At 43.5% G+C, this 17686-nt stretch overlaps 1 protein-coding gene across 5 annotated transcripts in view; it reads left to right on the forward strand.

The window, feature by feature from the left end:
* LOC138566537 (calpain-1 catalytic subunit-like) overlaps nt 1-17686 on the forward strand; it is an 845562-nt gene that overhangs the window by 763892 nt on the left and 63984 nt on the right. For 4 of the 5 annotated variants that reach the window (XM_069643985.1, XM_069643987.1, XM_069643986.1 and 1 more), the window contains 2 exons: nt 2179-2257; nt 16075-16191. In XM_069643985.1, coding sequence (XP_069500086.1) covers nt 2179-2257; nt 16075-16191 — 196 coding nt within the window. The remainder of the gene's footprint in view (nt 1-2178; nt 2258-16074; nt 16192-17686) is intronic. The other variant, XR_011301953.1, reaches the window with a different exon arrangement.

Consider the following 17686-nt stretch of genomic DNA (forward strand, 5'->3'; position numbering starts at 1 on the left):
CTGTGTCCCTAACATTAGCTCTGGGGATGCGCAGATCTGTAGCGTGCCAGTTCGTACTCTTCTTAGTTCTCGTAATACGTTTTGTTTTAACAGGGTCTACCGTGTCGACGGCTGAGGCTAGGAATACATTGTAAAGATTAACTAGTTCGGAGAGCTGTAAATTGTCAATGGTCTTAAATGTAGTACAAAGTGTAGATAATGCCCTGTCAGAATACAGGTCTCATTTGTTTCGATGGCTAATGAACTTGGATGCATAAATGCCCTTGAGACTAAATAAAATGTCATAATGATCCAATTAATCCAGTTGGTGATGGTGAATATATCTAAGAATGACTGTGCACATTACAATCCAGTCTACAGTATGTCCCTTTGTGTCAGGAAGGATATGGCTTACTCGAAGTCTATTTCTTTAAGAGAAGTGAAAAAAACTAAAGTATATGTGCTCTGGGGATTGTTAAACCCCAAGTTAAAGTCCCCAAGTAGAGAAATTCTGTCATTTGTCTTTTACAGTGATATTATACCATTATAGGAGCATTTGAAGCTACATTTGGCCTGTTGGAACTAGCAGCAAGCGTTTACCTTGCATATGTCATGCAACTTAAGGTGTTTATACTACTCAAATTACCGCTGTAGTGGTCATACAGCACTGGTATCTTGTCTGAAAAAATAGCGTATTTTGCAGTTATCAGACCATAGTCTGTGGAGTAAGAGGAAACGAAAACAAGGCAAAAGGTGAGGGCAGAAAAATCAGGAATAGGATAGGAACACACAGAACTAACTTGCAGAGATATAATGGGATATGTTAGAGGGAATTTGAGTAGGGGTGCATGTGTAATGGTAGGTAGTGGATCTGTCGGAATGCTGATTTAGAAATAGGGAAAATATGAAGACATTTCCAGTGCTTCTGTTTTTTGGTATGGACGAAGTACTGGAAGTAGCAGAAGCATGGTGGTGCGATGTCCATGGGATTGCCCGGGAAGCCCTGGAAGTGTGTAGCTCAGAATTGTCAGGTAGAATTTTCAGAACTTGTAAGTCTACTGACAGCAGAAGTGACCTGTGTAAAAAAAAAAAATGTTTTTTAAAAAACGGTGCATGCAAAGAGTGGGAGAGAGGGGAACCACCCTATAAGAGCTATATATGCATGGCTTCTCCATCATGGTGATTCACTAATGCGAGCTGCGGAGCAGATGAGCTGGTATAATTTAACCACTGTCCAAATTCAATATCACTACCATAGGCACAATGCTTGATGCAAGCGAGTATGCCACATATAAATGATGCTATACTAACAGACGTCCAAGGGCAGAGCCATGCAATAGTCACCAAAGTACAAATAAGTCATGAAACAAATAAAAAGAATATGAACAAGGTTATGCAATGTAAAGATATCTGTCGGCATTGCATGAACATATGAGCTGCCATGAGAATCGTTGACCCCCGAATTTGGCAGATATGTTAATTCAAAGGTGCTCCCATAAAATAATAAGCATTAAGACTTATAAGAGGGTGCAATTGTAAATACAAAATGTTGACAGTGTAGAGTGCATTTTGAGAACTTGGTAATGGATATGTAAATCTATGCGATTGGATGTATTAACATCATTTAGATCACATGAGCTGATATGAAAATGGTTTATATTTTCAGACTTACCATCAAATTCTCTATAAGAAATCACTTTTCTGAACCCTTTAGAAGAAGTTGAGTATGCTTTTTTAAATATCTCTGCCACCTTATAAATTATATGAATTTCACACTTCACCAAATCAGATCTATTGGGTAACATTCCTCATCGGTATACTCCGCTGAGAGGGCAAAGCTACTTTTGCACTTTTAAAATGTAATCTGATAAAGTTGTATGTGCTATTTGTTATGTTGTGGTATGTTGATTAGCTTCTATTGTGAATTTAGAACTTCACTGACTCCCACTGCTAAGGTGTCCTTCCACTTCATTGTACACTGCCAATAGTGAGGGGCTGTCTTCCAAGAGAGAGTTACATGCTGTTCAAGTTATGTTATTTTACTCTGCTTTTAATGTAGCTTATGGTGACTATACCAGGCTTATGATGGCACTACTGAAGAATTTGAGGCTGAAATTCCCAATATCATCTAAAACCTATTGGCTTTGTCAAAAATTGTTCTGTATTGGCTATATGATATCATGTTTTGTTCCCCCTTAGTTAATTTTCTGCCAATTTCATCAGAATGGATCTGGGTCAATTGACTGTCATCAGTTGGTTCCTGCGCTGCAAATGGCAGGTGAGAATGACAGAATGGGTGATAGGGATACAATGATTGTAGACATTATTGGGTTGGAAGGGTAGCATAAGAACTGGATACCGAGAAAAAAATAATAGAACGTACAGAAATGCGGCCTCAGCCTCTGTCCAAAAGGTAATGTTCTTGACTTCAATAAGCCTAATCTTTTCTTATTGGATCAACATATGTTCCTTACCCAGACATCTCCATGGTCAGCACCACAGCTACAAATGTAGGTCAACATTATCTCTGCCTATTGACAAATTATCTATGCGTTATGTGGGTGTCTCGGCTCCATTAGCTCCCCAGTGAGAAACACCATATTGTAGGTTTTCATTGTGGATGTGTGCTGTAGACTGATGCATCTCAAATGGTCAATATAATTTTGGAAAGGCTTGACCTTCTTGAATGTGGTCTTAACTACACTCCTTTTTTTGGCAAACCTGTGTCTTCAGTGTCATGCCCTATAGCGGTTAGATGTCTCCTCAGCTTGTCTCTAGTTCTTTGCCATTCATCTGTCTCCCTCCATTGTGTTTGCTGTCAGGCTATCTCTAGCTTTGCCCCATCTACATTTCTCCCTCTGTGCATTCGGGATGTTTGTGCTGGCCAGAACTGGGAAAAGAGCTTAATTTCTTTTTTTATGTGTATGGATTTGTAGCTGGATACAGCACTGGGTCGGTGGTGGGTCTAACCTTGTTTCCTAACATGTTCTGTTGTCATTGTGTCTTTACCTGTAAATTGCTATTTTCTTCTTAAACATATATTGCTTATTTTCCACTTTATACTTCTACATCCCATCCCCTTTCCTCCATACTTTTGGAATGACTGTTTAAGGGCATAGGACCAAAGCCTTTTGCAAAGCAAAACCCCCAAGCAAGAATTCTTCTCAGCAGACATATGCATGCCTAGCAGCACTGCACCACTGTTAGCCATGTTCTCAGGCAATTCAACAGTATTTTCCTTTGATTGCCGGTGGAGTAGGGTGTCTTGCTCTTCTGTGGAAGGTTTTTTTCTTTATACACCTCTTGTAGATGTTTACTGATGGGAACACACTCAGGTCTAGCAAGCTTCCTTCACTCTATTCATCCCAGGGGTGCTTGTAGTGCAAACACAAGATCCCAGCCGCATGCCATCATGCTCTTTGTTTAGAGCATTTAGGCCTGGATATTTCATGGGACCTTTGTTCGCTGTGCATCAGGTGCATGGTTCATACACTGAAGAAGAGACTCAAGCACATGGAGAGGATTTTGAACCGCCCTATTCCTTCATTCCAGGAAATCATGTAAAGGAAATAGGAAAAGACAAGTTAACAGCCTCTCTTTCCACAGCAACCCACCCCAGGGACTCCTTTCAAGGCATCACTTGCCCCGAGAGGGATCCATTTGGTTTTGGGACAGTTGCCACTATCATACAGGGGGCAGCCCAGAAGCTCCTCTCACTAATGTGAATACCAGGGCAACTCAGAGGATCCCCATGCCGGAGCTGGTACCGGAAACAAAGGCCTTTCAGGGCCTAATAGTGCACACACACCTCAGATGTGACTCATCATCCTATAACCAATTTAGGGGCTAATACCAGGACTGTCCATCCTTAGGGCTCATGCATTCCACCCGGCTCAATCAAGAGGATCCCAAAATAATCATTAGAATTCATTACTAAGGGAACAAGAAAGCCTATCCCTTTTTTTGTCATGACTAGCCTGTCGCCACATTACAGCTGCACATAAGGGCAATATGTAGAATGACTCCCCATGTGTTTGATCCTGAGGGAGGGTATGCCATTTCAAGTCCCTTCTTTGCCATCTCTTATACTTTTTTCAAAAGGGAGAAGGGCGGGCTGCTCTATTTTAGGGCAGCTGTTGAGCTCCCACATGGAATCAAAAGTTTTGACTACTACCCCTCAGGATATATACAAATGGGGCTCCCTTCTCTTATAGTAACGAGATTGGATTCCATTCACATAATTTTGGATGTCCACACTTATTCCAAAGTCCCTTTATTTTTACTACTGAGTGTTGGGCTTTGGCTACTAAAGGTTCATAGTACCTACCCCAGCCTAGTACTTTCTGTAGTCTTGCAATCAGCACAACCTTCAGTAGAAGAAGGTTCTTTTTGAAAGTCCAAAAGCAAAGGACTTCACAGCCCATGACCTTTGACAAAGAGGTCCACGCTTCCGTGCCTGTGCCTAACGACTTCCTCTACACTATCAGAGGCCCTGCTCCAGGAGATATTACCAACACCAGTTCCCAGATCAGCTGGTTCTCCTCTTACGGTTCCTCGAGGGCCCTGCCTCCTCATCCTTGTGCTCTGGCGTCTCTGCCTGCTTTAGTCCCTTCCAACTCCAGCCACTATCAGGGAATGTGTGTGACGAGTATTCACAAAGCCAACCGGTATGAGAATGGCATTAGTAGAACACAATAAGGATGACAAGGTAACCTGGACACTTACTGCTTAGGAGAGTTCTGGAATTTTGAGAAATGAACGGCACAAGAATGGAAAAGAAAACGAGGAACGCAGGGCCTTCCGGGCAGCATCAGGGCACAACTAAACATGGAGGCACACAGGTGGAATTCTTTAGAAATCTCCTAACCCACCAAAGATTCAAAAGGGATTGCACCTCATATTCCGGGGACCCTTGTACTGAGAGTGGAAGGAGGCCTTTCGACAAGCAGGTGTGTTCCTAGGTTGTTACAGGAGCACTGCATGGTAGACGGGGGTTATAATATTGGTAATAGCATAGGGCCCTGGGGGTTCCAACCACCAGATGTCTGCATATGTATTTGTTCTTTGTTGTGCTAGGATCAATTGGGCTTATACTTGTATGTGGGATGATAGGTTTGTTGATGGTAGGCAGAGGACAGCCAATTGTCTATACCCAATTGTCTAGTAAGGGCTTTCCAAAACCAAACAGTAAATTGGGTACCTGGGTCAGTCACAATGGTGGTAGGCAATCCATGAAGCCAAAGTACCTGATGAAAAAATAGTGATGCTAGGGATAGGGCAAAAAACAGTACTCGAGCTATGAAATGTCCCATCTTAATGAAGCTATCAACTAACACCATGATAGTCTTCTGGCCCCAAACAGGCAGAAAAACAGTGATAAAATTCATGGTAATTGTCATGATCACCTCCAGGGTTGTAGGGTTGGGATCAGGTATTCAGACCAGAAAGGGCTCTTTGTGCAGATCTTTGGGGGCTAGATAGGTGAATTACAGTGGGCTCCCATAGAGATCCAATCATTAACAATTTCCCTTAAGATGGCCGCCCTACGGGTCACAGACTAGGTAGTAATTGAGAACCAGTAGTTGGGCATGGAGGACTATAAAAGCCCTGTCTCCGCAGTAACACGTGCTCTCATTAGTTCCGCTGACAGCAGTGTAACGCTACCGACGCTTTGGTCACAGACCTGAAAAGACAATAGAAAAGTCACGTTATGAACTTATCGAGTTAACAGAAAATCCACAGATCTAAGATTTCAACGTACCTGACAAGAATCTCCGTAGCAGCAGTCCTCCGACAGGTGACTTCTTCCTGCAAAGTTCTGCGGTTCAGTCAGCACCTTTCTTCCTCAGCCGCGGCTTCACTGTGAAATCCTCCAACCTCTGAAAACCTGCAGGAAAAAGGTACAATAGTTAAAGAAAGAACATTTACAGACATTTGTAGCAAGTGAAATAAAACTACACGCTTAAGTACCTGAAGCTCCTACGAACTCTTCCAAGGCTTGCCCTCAAAGAACGAGTACCATAGCTTGGTAACGAAGGCACGTAGCGCAGCACGTCTGACCAAATTACACGCGCATTCTTACCTCAAGGGAAGACTTCATGTTTTTTTATCGACTACGCCCGTGTTTCCCTAAGTGAAAACTCTCTCTTCAACGAATCTGCAAAAGAAAGAGAGTTGTTAGATTACCTCGAGAGGGCTCTCTCCTCACAACTTTTACTCTTCTTGTGCCTCATCACCCCTGCACGAAAGCAGGATGGAGAGCTCTCTAACATAAAAACACAGGTGAGGAGGAGAACGGGGCACATAGATATTATAGGGCACTGTGCAGGGTGGGAAAAAGGTGAGCCAGAGTTTAGTGACCACAGTATATAAATTCCAATTCCCCTCCTATTTTTCTCTCTTTTGATGACAGGTGAAATTCCTTTTTAATCAGTATTGGCAAATCACGAGGGTGCCCAGACCATTACGCTCCTGCGGGGACAAGGTAAGCGTTACAGTAATGGTATTCCATGGGTATGGCAGTATCGGTAAAGGACAGAGCAACCCCTTGGGCTTTCCTTGTTGTCTCTGACACTTATTTCTTCGTGTCTGCTCAGATGGAGGACCACCAGCACTGAATGACTGGCCAGAGAGATGGTGTGGCACCACTGGAGAGCAAGCCGTTGCCTACCCTTTGTGGATATGTAAAACCGCTCATCATGGTACAGTAGTACATTCAAGACTTGTAGGAGCAGTCACGTATGGGTTGCGGCATATGAACTGACCTGCCATGCGAAAGGGATGAAGGGGTATCACAGATACATAGGACATGTCCATATGGCAGGATCGAGGCATGAGGTCCTGGTCATGTTTCCTGTCTTGCATTCGGGAAGAGTGTCTGCTTTTTCATTGGCCCGGCCTGAACGATAAGTCAAGATAAAGTCGTAGGAAGAGAAAAACAGATGCCATTGTACTTGGCGTGGGTTGGTGCATTTTGCTGAACGAAGAGCAGTGTGGTTGCGATGGTCTGTGTATACCAGTGTTGGTGATGCTACTCTTTGAATGCTGCAACAGTAGCCAGTAGTTCTTTGTTATGGTATAGTTCTGCATGGCTGTAGTGAGTTTGCGTGAGTAAAACACGACAGGATGTTGCACCTGGGTCTGAAGACAAAGTTGGGAAAGTACGGTCCCAATAGCCGCATCTGAGATGTCAGCTTCCACTATGTCCAGAACTCAGGCATAGGATGTTGCAGGCCTGGGACAGTGGTAAAGGCAAGTTTCATCTGTCAAAAGCCATCTGTGCTTCCTGAAACCAAAGATACCAAGAAGTCTAGCGTGCTAGAGACATCAATGGTACGCTATGCCAGAGAACCCCCTAATGAATCAGCGGTAGAAATTGGAGAAATCAAGGAATGCCTGTATGATTTTCAGGTTTTTCAGATCAGCCATTGTAGTACAGCTCGAACTTTGCCTTTGTCCATTTGTATCCCCTGGGATGAAAACACATATCCAAGGAATTAAACCGAACTTACATGGAACTCACACTTCTTGGCCTTAGCAAACAGGTGATTCTCTCATACCCTTTGTAAAACTGCACACGTGCGTAAGATGTTGAGGGAAAGATGGCGAAAAGATCAGGATATAGTCTAGATACACGATAGCAAAGTGGTCTAGCATGTCCCGGAATATCTCATTCATGAAAAGTTAGAACATGGCAGGTGCATTACATAGCCCGAAGGGCATCATTTGATATTGGTACAACATATAAGAAATACGAAACGCCATCTTCCACTCGTCTCTGGAGCGCATTAATATGAAATGGTAGGCTGCCCTGAGGTCCAACTCAGTGGAGATATTTGCCATCTTCAACTGGTCCAGGAGTTCCCCAATAAGTGGTAGGGGGTTTCGATTCTTTATTGTTATACCACTGACAGCGCGATAATGAATGCAAGTCTGTAACTCTGTTCCATTTTTGTGCACGAAGAACAGAGCAGATGCCACAGGAGACTTGGAATGTCATGTGAACTCTGGCTTGAGGTTCTCAGCCAACTACTGGCACAGATGCTGATCAGCTGCTTCAGTAAGATGATATATCTTGCCATAAGGCACCAGAGCCCCAGTGTGACTGTCTATGGGGCAATCAAACTGACGATGCTGTGGTAAAATGTCTGCCCCCTTGCGATCAAACGCATCAGCATAATCCACATAGAAATCCGGAACCCCAGAAACAACAATGGCGATATCTATGACAGCTGCTAATGCAAGGCAAGGTCCAAATACGACTTATTCATCACCATAGCCCAAACAGGTAGGAGATTAAACAAACAATAAGGGGAGGTGAAACACAAGGTACCTGTTTCCCAGTCAATGAAGGGATTGTGTAGCCTTAGCCATAGGGCCACCTGGATGACACAGAAGTGAGGGGTGTCGATGAGATCAAAGGAGACATCTTCCCGATGACCTGCGCACACTAGGGTTAGATTGGGTGTGTTGGCAGTTATCGGACCTGATGATAGTTCATGTCCATCGACCGCACATACTTGTTTGGGTGTCCCTTGAGCAAACTGGTAATCCCCAGAAACTCAGCGAGACGTATAGCCATGTAGAGCACTGTGGCTCCTGAGTCAAACACTGCCAAGGTATCCACCAGTTCTTTTCCTTCCCAGGCTAGACGTACGGGTACTCGGAACATCATCAAGCTTGGCTGCATGCCAATCAGGGATACATGTGAAAAAGAGCTCATTCCTGCAACCCCCTTCCGGAACGAGCCATCAGGTTTCCTGACTGCTTGGCTGCGTGGCTAGGACAATTCAGCAGCATATGGCCCGGTTGGCTGCAATAAATATAGAGATTGGCCTTCCGGCGACTGTGCTTTTCTGCTTGACTTAAAGGGCCTCTTACAACACCAATTTGAATGGTTACTTCTGTGGATACAGTGGTACGTTAGGAACAGCCCCAGTGCATGTCTCTAAACGTGACACAGGCCTAGGTAGGGTCGTACACCTCTCTGCTTGACTTGCATCAATTTGTAGAACCAGATCCATTAATGCTGGATATTAAGTGGGTAGCACCGGAATGACAGGCAGAGCATCTTATAAGTCATCACCCAAGCTGCGGTAGAATACTGCTGCTGTTTCTGCTACAGGCCAATGGGGTTCGGCTGTCTGTTGGTTGAACCTGGCAATGTATCAGAGCAAATCTGTGCCCTTTTACTCCCGGGTCCGGAGCGCTATATAAATAAAATAAACAAACAAAACAAACAAACAAATCCTTGCATCCTTGATTTAATTCCAAGAGCTCAAGATAGGGTGTCTGTCACTTGTCTGGTGTCAAAGACATGGCTCATCTCCTGAGTCAAGGCATCAAAATCATACAACAGCACCAACAATGGGTTCACCCACGTGGCAGCCCCACCACTCAATTATGACAAAACAAAGGGCGTTTTTGAGCTTGAGTTTGGAAAAGCTGACTGTCTGCAGAAAAGGTTCAATTTACACCAGTTAAGAAAAGTCTGGTATGTGAGCCGGTCTCCCGTAAACCTCTCCGGAGGAGCTAAGTGAATAGTCATGGTGATCACGGTAGGTACTGCCATGAGTCTGGGTAGCACAGGAGCCGCTGCTGCACACAGCAAATTCGCCAGCCCCCTTTGCCAAGGGATGAACGGTAGCTTGAATGGTGTCTGTGCTTGGAGATAGGCATGAGCAGTGGACATCTCCATTTTCAGTGCAGCCACTGCTTGCATCAGGGCAGCCAGAGGGTCAGCGGAAGCCTCCATGGAGCTGGGTGAATATTTTGGCTCGACAATCTGTCAGAGAATGTGTGTGACGAGTATTCACAGGGCCAACCGGTATGAGAATGGCATAGGTAGAACACAATAAGTATGAAATGGTAACCTGAAGACTTACCATTTCGGACTGTTCCAGAATCTTGAGAAATGAGAAAAAGGGGTGACCATCCTGAACGGCACATGGACGCAAAAGAAAACCAAGAATGCCAGGGCCTTGCGGGCGTCATGGGGGCACAACTAAAAATGGAGGCTCACAGGTGGAGTTCTATATAAATCAGTCCACACAGGCAAACGTACAATAGGGAATCCATGAGCAGGCCAGGAAGCAGGCAGGGTCTGTTAATAAAGTGGCATGCAGAACAGGAGGCAGACGCCAAGGAAAACAACGAGACCAGGAACGGTCAGGGACAGGGAGCATGGAAGGACAGGGAAAGCAAGGCTAGAGGAGCGTAACAAGCACTCAGTGAAGAGTCTGTCGAGTGCTTGTTTCCATGGACTGTCTTTTATTCTCTGCTGAAGCTGCGCGACGCAGGCATGTTACGCGCGTCGTGCTAGGGACACTGGCAGCCTCCAGTCCTGGCCCTATCTCCCTTGTGGCAGGGACATCCGACAGCCAAAACGTAGGTCTAACAGGACATCACCCAGAGTCCCCTCATATTCCTGGGAGACAATAGGGATGAAATCACTAATTCAGCATAAGCCTTTCATGAGAGGATGTTGAGCATCATAGACTATGTATGCATTACAATTCCAAAAAATCCCTCAAAGGACGAAGGTGTATTTTTCATCAGTGTTGTCACATAGAAAGGAAAACAGACCTGGCATACTTCTGCAAAAGCCTCTCTTGCAGGAAGCAATGAAATTCTGAGAAAGCATCATACCACTTCTCCAATTAGCAAGTGCATTGATCCTCCTAACCATATCTCTGCATCTGAAAATATGTGACTTTCTACTCGCGCACAAGACCAGTCCTCAGTAGTGGCAGCAGGTAGGTTGTGGGGGCAGTGGTTCAAAAACATCAAATTCCTCTTCTGTGCCTTTGCCTTTTTGATGAAAAGCTCATGATGTTCTATTGGCAGAAAACGTTTATAAGAATTTGGCCCTTCATTTGAGGCAAGCCATTTTGGATGCACTTATGGTTTTTTGCTATCAACCGTTAAGGAAATGGATTTCAGAATAAGAGAAGCATCTTCTTCATCAGAGATATGCCTCTTTTCATGCAAGCCTTATCAAAGATAGGCAGGTGGCAGCTGAAATTGCAGAATCATCAGTTTACCACATAGACACCAACACAAGACATGTGTGTTGTAGCTGACATGCGCGTCAAGCCTGATGAAAGCGTTCAACTTTCAGCCAGATATTCAGAACAAGATTCTAGCTCTTTCCTTTAATGGATAGATCTCTTGAATCTGTCTACTGATGAGGAATGGACAAAAATGAAGACCTCTATTTAACCAGCAAAGTTTCTATTTGTCTTAAAAAAAACAAGCAAACAAATACTTTAAAACCATAAGTCAGCGCCAGGACAGAACAAGGTCTCTGGGTGGATTCTGGGCTTTCAGAACAGGTGATGTCACCAACAAGACAGGCCGCTCACTGCTCAGCAATGCAAAAAACAGCACACAACATCAAAATAGTGTTTTCTCTCTGCCTTCCACCAGTGATACAAAAACACCAGTAGCGACTGCTGCTGCCCATCTCACTTCACACAGCTGGGGGTGCATTCAAGATCAATATCTGGCATGAATGCACATTTTAACCAATCCCTGGGCTTTGTCAGAGGTGGTTAAGGGCTGTTGACGCTAATTCTCTCTCAATTCCCCTCTCTTGGAATTGGGCTTGTTAACCCAGTTCGAGGCGGTCCACAAGTTGATGGCCAATTGTGCGGTGGAAGAAGTCCTAAAAGGGATTAGGGCTACTGCTCCAAGTTTTTTGTGGTGCTCAAGAGGGATCAATCAGGCAAGCCTGACTGCCGTTGTGGACTTCTCTTCCTTCAATATTTTTCTAAACCAGGAACGGTTCAGGAAGATCCCCTTGGTGCAGATCCATTCAGTCCCCTCCTTCAGGGGTATCGGCTATGTAGGACACACATATTAATTAACCGCCTCATTAGCCTCCTCATTGGCACCAGTTACTTCGCTTTTTGATGGGTACCAGACCATTTCAGTACAGGGTTCTTCCATTTAGCCTGAGCTCAGCACCAGACTTATATACAAAGCTGATGTCAGCCATAGCTTCTTACCTACGAACTCTGTGCATCCAAATTCCTACTTAGTTGAATGACTTGCTGCTGGAACTTTTCTCGCTGGAGCTATACATGAAAGAGAAAAAGCAAGAACCATCTCTGAGAAAGAGGTTGACCTTAATTGGTTACATTTGGGATTCCAGAATGGTGTGTGTTTTTTGTCCTCCCTGGGAGGGAGTGCAATCCATTACACTGCCATTCATGTATTGGCACAAATGTCTATCATAGAATGGTGGTTTCAGATGTTGTTGGGCTTTGTGGCATAATGTGTCCCTTGTGAACAGGGGCGTTGCTAAGGGGGGGCTAAGGAGGCTATAGCCCCTGATCTTTTGGTTGTAGCCCCGGATAGAATCTCAGGAGCTACAGCCAAAACACTAGCTAGCCCCCAGTCCCAACAGTCCCGACATCAGCTTAGCCCCGGGTCCTTTCCAGACCTAGCAACTCCCCTGCTTGTGAAGATGCAGACCGAGGAGAGTGCAGCTCCACCTGAAATCTTCTTGGAGCCAGAAATTATAAAGTCAATACTCAGTTCCTATCATTCCCATCTTTCTACATGAGGATCTCAGAAGGTGAGCCCATTCGCACAACCTCTTGATGGGGGCTCTTTGTGCAAATGACCCCTTCTGTCACTGGCACCATCAACTACGTACTTAGGCTAGAGACCACTCTATCCAATATCTAAGTCCACGATATGCAGCATAGTCGGCGCAGAACCGGAAGCAGTACACCAATGGCACTCAAGGCATTCCTACCAGCAACCAAGAGAAACTATCAAACTATTTTCATTGTTTATACAATTTACTGTATGTGCTATAAATTCTATGTTGGCAGTTCAATTGGGCCTCTCAATACATGCAGTAAAGAACACCTTAGGATTAGGAACATGTAAGAATTATTATATGTGTTATCCTTTCACTTTTTACTGGAAGGAAGAGCGCCATGGCCGAAATCCAGAACACGTACGATTTGTTGGCATTCATCATGTCACCCAGACGGAGCAACCAAACTCTGCTACAAATCCACATTTGCACAGCACATTGGTTATTGGAAATTGTTAGAACTGAGAATGATCTATTTGCTTGAAATACTAATTCATGTTGTGTGCTCAATGCTGCTCTAGCTTGCAGCACTCTCCCCTTCTTTTTGATAAATCATAGTTATACCAAACACCATCTCTGCATCCAATTGAACAAAAACATTTTCATAAACGAAGCACGTTAATTAAGTGGTATACATATTTTATCCACTAACATAGTTAAAATACTCTTAGCTACACCATGCCAGTTCCAGTCATATCTGGTCTTTCCCATTCAGACATTTAATAAAGATCACCCCTTTGTTTAAGTTGAAAATGCTGCATTTACATACAAATTACTAAATAGTCTGATATAATATTTAGTGTTTCCCTTTCACACACTTAATTTAATTTCCCCTTCAGACATCTTATTTAATTAACGTATACCATCACTTTTTATGATCATCAGGACACTGAGCACCACCATTTTAGGTAAAATCAAAAGTACCGATGTAGTAGTATGGGAAGTCCAATTCGCTACTCCCACTATGACGCTCATGTAGGGCAGAATTTCTTTACAACAACATGGATACTGAGCACTGCCATGCAAGCATGAATGAGGCTACTATTGTTCTCGCAATTGGAGAACGCCACCAATGTCTCCATGAAGTGTCAGCGTCCAATGTTGAGGCGCCATCCCGACTCTCTTTAAGCTCGCATGTGTCTCCTACATTCTTTCATTTACCTACATTTTGGGCCGCATCGTCCCCACATATGATGCCTAAATATAGCTTATGTCTAATTGCAGGCCCATTTGGAGACTTTGTTCACTAGTGTGTGTACCATGTGATGGTTAATGTACATAGATGATGTACGTTTTCCCCTTTTCACTAAAGCCTAATCCCTGAAGGTTGTGGCCCTTTTCATTATTGAGGCCGCACTTGCTTGTGCTGTGTGAACTTGCTCAACATCTCAATGGTAGGCCACTCAGACATCAGCGTTGGTTCTGGGTTCCTTTTTAAAAATGTAGTGATGGGGTATGGTCCTCACTCTCTACATGGGATATGAGCTTCTTTTAACTCACTTTCTTGCTCCTAAGTTTTCATCTTTTCTATAATTTTTGTATTTCTTTTAACCTAAGATACTAATAAACATGTTTATTAAGACCCTTTGGAATCCATAAAACTGAATTCAAGCATTTGTTTAAATCGAAATTAAATGTAGTTAAATTCACTTATGTCAATCAGCTGAAATGTATATTCCACAGAGGCCTGATGATTGCTGAAGTGTAAAAGTGTGAAACACAAGTCGGTTCTGCTCGGAATGCACAGCTCTAAGAGTACAGTAATTTCATCTTTAGAGCTGAACGGACTAGTGTGTTTCATTTAGTTGTTTGACTTGCTGCACGTGTCTATTCTCTCTGTTAACAGGGACATGGATCTGTTGATTATCTTGACAACAAAGCAGCCATGTATTATTTGAACGGGTAGGGAGACACAATATCACCTCCATTGTGCCAGCTAGAAATTAAACTGTGGGATGACCCATCAAAGAGATATACAAGCACATCTCCTATTGGGGGGTCGAGAACGAGGAAGCGGACTCTTTGAGAAGACTCAGAGAAATGATCCATGGCAAGGAGGTAGAGCTTGCTCTATTTCAGGTTGGGTATTTCCTCTAGTTGATCCGTTTACCACCAATCTCAATGCCAAGTGCCTTTAGTTTGTATTGTGGAGAATTTGGTGCCTGAAAACCCTTTCTGCTGTATAATGGGCCTTGTAAATGTTCAATAAATAAATTAAAAGACTGCACCCTTTGGGCAATGCTCTTTCCTTATCCTGAGATAGAATGATGGTTTATGCCTTCTAGAATTATATTATCTCTCAGCAAGAGGGTTAAGTTCTACATCCATCCCCCATCACTGAGCTTTGCAGCGTTGTTCCTGAAAAGCTGACTCATAGCTGTCAAGGCTTATCTGAAGGAAGCCTTCATATTATTCAGGTGGCTAGGAAGGGTTCCACACAATCTCTTAGCTATCGCAAATCCACCTCAGTTTGGTTACAATCTGGTTTCGGCATTTGTTTCTTCCAGTGAGGAATTAAATGTTCTACACCCTTTGTCTCACAAGCCTTTTGAGCCTTTGACTACAGTTCATCTCAAGTTTGTTTCCTGACACTTTGTACTACAGTTACTGCTGCTTTTTGCACAAACTCTCTGAGATTTCTGCATCAGAGCCTTTTATGAATTTTCTTAAGGACAAGGTAGTGCTTCATATTCATCTCCCATTCCTTCCGAAGTTTGTATCAAATTTTCACTAAAACCAGGCACTATGCTTACCCACTTTTTTCCCAAATCCCTTTTCCATCGTAGAGAGTGTGGACCGGAAAAAGGTTCACAGAGCTTCAGACAGGATTTTGGAAAGTCACTTCCAGCCAGGCAAGTTATCAACACTCCCCTAGCCTATTGAATAGTGTTACACACCCTAGTATTTATGATCATGCAGTTTCTGTTAAAGCTGCTTCTGTAATCGGTTAGAGGCAAGTGCCAATTGATATAATTGCAAAGCGACTTCATGGTCTTCCACATCTTCTTTCTGCAGCCATTACTGTATGGACACAAGCTCATGGTCAGATAGCGTTTAGTTATACCCTCTGATGTGATTGGCTTTTTCAGAATGCTTTGGGAAATTTCCAAAAGTATGAAGGAAAGGGGATGGTACTTGGGAGTAGGTCAATATTTTTATCATAGTGAACATCGTATGGCTAACCCATAGACCCATTCCTCCATCTCCGCTAAAACTCAGCTATATGTAAAGAATGGCTGGCTAGATGAAAAACGACTGACAAGCTGTCAGAAGGTATGACCTGCACATTGCCGCCCAAATGTGTGTTGCCACTAAAGGGTAGACAAATTGTTTGATGGTTATGCTATGCAAAAGGTTGTAGTTAAATCCTCTTTAGGACGGCTATCACAAAATATTGGAGGAAATTGAATTTTGCACTAGGAGTACAGTAATCACTATTATGAGTAACACTTACAAGTGTGTTGGATTCCATTGCTTCTTTGTAGGTCTCTACGTGGATGAGTTCCTGGTGCAACTGGTGGGACTGAGATACTGCCAGCCTGATCGGACAGTCTCTTATTCAAGTTTCATCTGCTGTTTGCTAAAGTTGGACACCATGTCAAGTAAGTATAAGCGTAACATGAATAGTTGATACTACACATTGGTGTGTGCGACATAGAAGTTTGATGCAAAGACTTATAAAGAAACAGTCTAGCATTTTTTCAGACTGTCTCCAAGTATGTCTTGTTGTATCAATGATGCAATCAATTTTTTACATCTTTAAAATCATTGACATGTGTTTAAGGTACAATGTCATTAGCAAAAACCTATTTCGACTTTTTCTGGTTATTACTTACTGCATCCATTGAGCATTTTCTTTTCCGATGGCAATTATGTTGAGAATTCTAATTGTGAGACCCTGGCAGCCCAAGATTACATGCTTAATTTAAGATTTCATAGAGCAAACACTGCAAGTCTACATGCAAGCTGGAAATGCAATGATTTTTAGAGAGCTAGCCCAAGTTTTCCCTTAACGCACACTTTCACCTTCAACCCCATTCCTCTTATGTATTGGATGTCTCTTTCAGCTAGCTGAGGAGACTAGGCACCCCTACTATAGTGTTGAAAAACAACAGTCATCCATACCCAAGTCTGTTGCAATTAAGTCCAGCTTGGCTGCCGCTCATGAGTCATTTTGTTCTAAGGAAAAGCTCAGTAGAATTGCAGAACACTTTAGGCATGCACACAAGGAACAGCAAAGCTATTTTTTCTTTTTATCTGGGAGTTCGCAGTAGAGGGCCAGCTTCTCCTCAAGGCATCTGGTATCCAAACGCCTCTATTGTCAGGTTTAAGGAGAGGTGAACAGAAAAGGGTGAAGGATGTGAAGAAGTGGAGTGAGAGAGAAATGAAGCGAGACGTCGAGAGAGAGGAAAGGCGAAAATGTGTGTGGCATAGAGGAAACAGAGTGGGAAGAGGGGAGAAGAAGCAAGAGACAATGAAGTATGAGCTTGGGAAGTGCCTTTAGGTGTAGGGGTAGTGTAAGACAGAGAGGAAGACAACACAAACATATCTGTTATCCGGGAGGAGGGCGAGCATGTGATCGAATGTTGAGGATGTTTGACACCAGCCAGGAGCAGTGACAGTTCCCCAGGCATGAGTGATTGTCAGTCCAGTGAGGAGGATTGTAGGACATGATTGGGTAATAGGTTCCTAAAACAGGACAGTGAGCCAGAATCCCACTCAGCACCTGAAAACCCTCTTGACCCACTTCACCTCAGGGGGACTATGAGGTCCTATTTGCTAAACAAAATACAGGAAATGTTGCCTCGACTATATTTCCTGTGATGTAGAAGCATTAGTGAAAGTATTTCGATACCTTCTTTTGTCTGCACAAAAGGGGTATACAGTTGTATCTGGTGCATCAATGTAAATCATAGTCTAGTGTCTGTACTTTCTGGTTCCCATCTCTCCTTTGGTAATCCTTGTCCTTTGATCAGCAATATACAATCACTTTGTCAGGATCCAATTCCACCAGTCAGAATCATTGGTGGCTCTGATTTAGTAAGTATGGGTCAGAATCTGGGTCGATTCCGGTCCACTACCAGGTTCACAGGAAGC

This window comes from Ambystoma mexicanum, chromosome 2p, assembly GCF_040938575.1.
Source record: "Ambystoma mexicanum isolate Mex_15411 chromosome 2p, UKY_AmexF1_1, whole genome shotgun sequence".
Lineage (NCBI taxonomy): Eukaryota > Metazoa > Chordata > Amphibia > Caudata > Ambystomatidae > Ambystoma > Ambystoma mexicanum.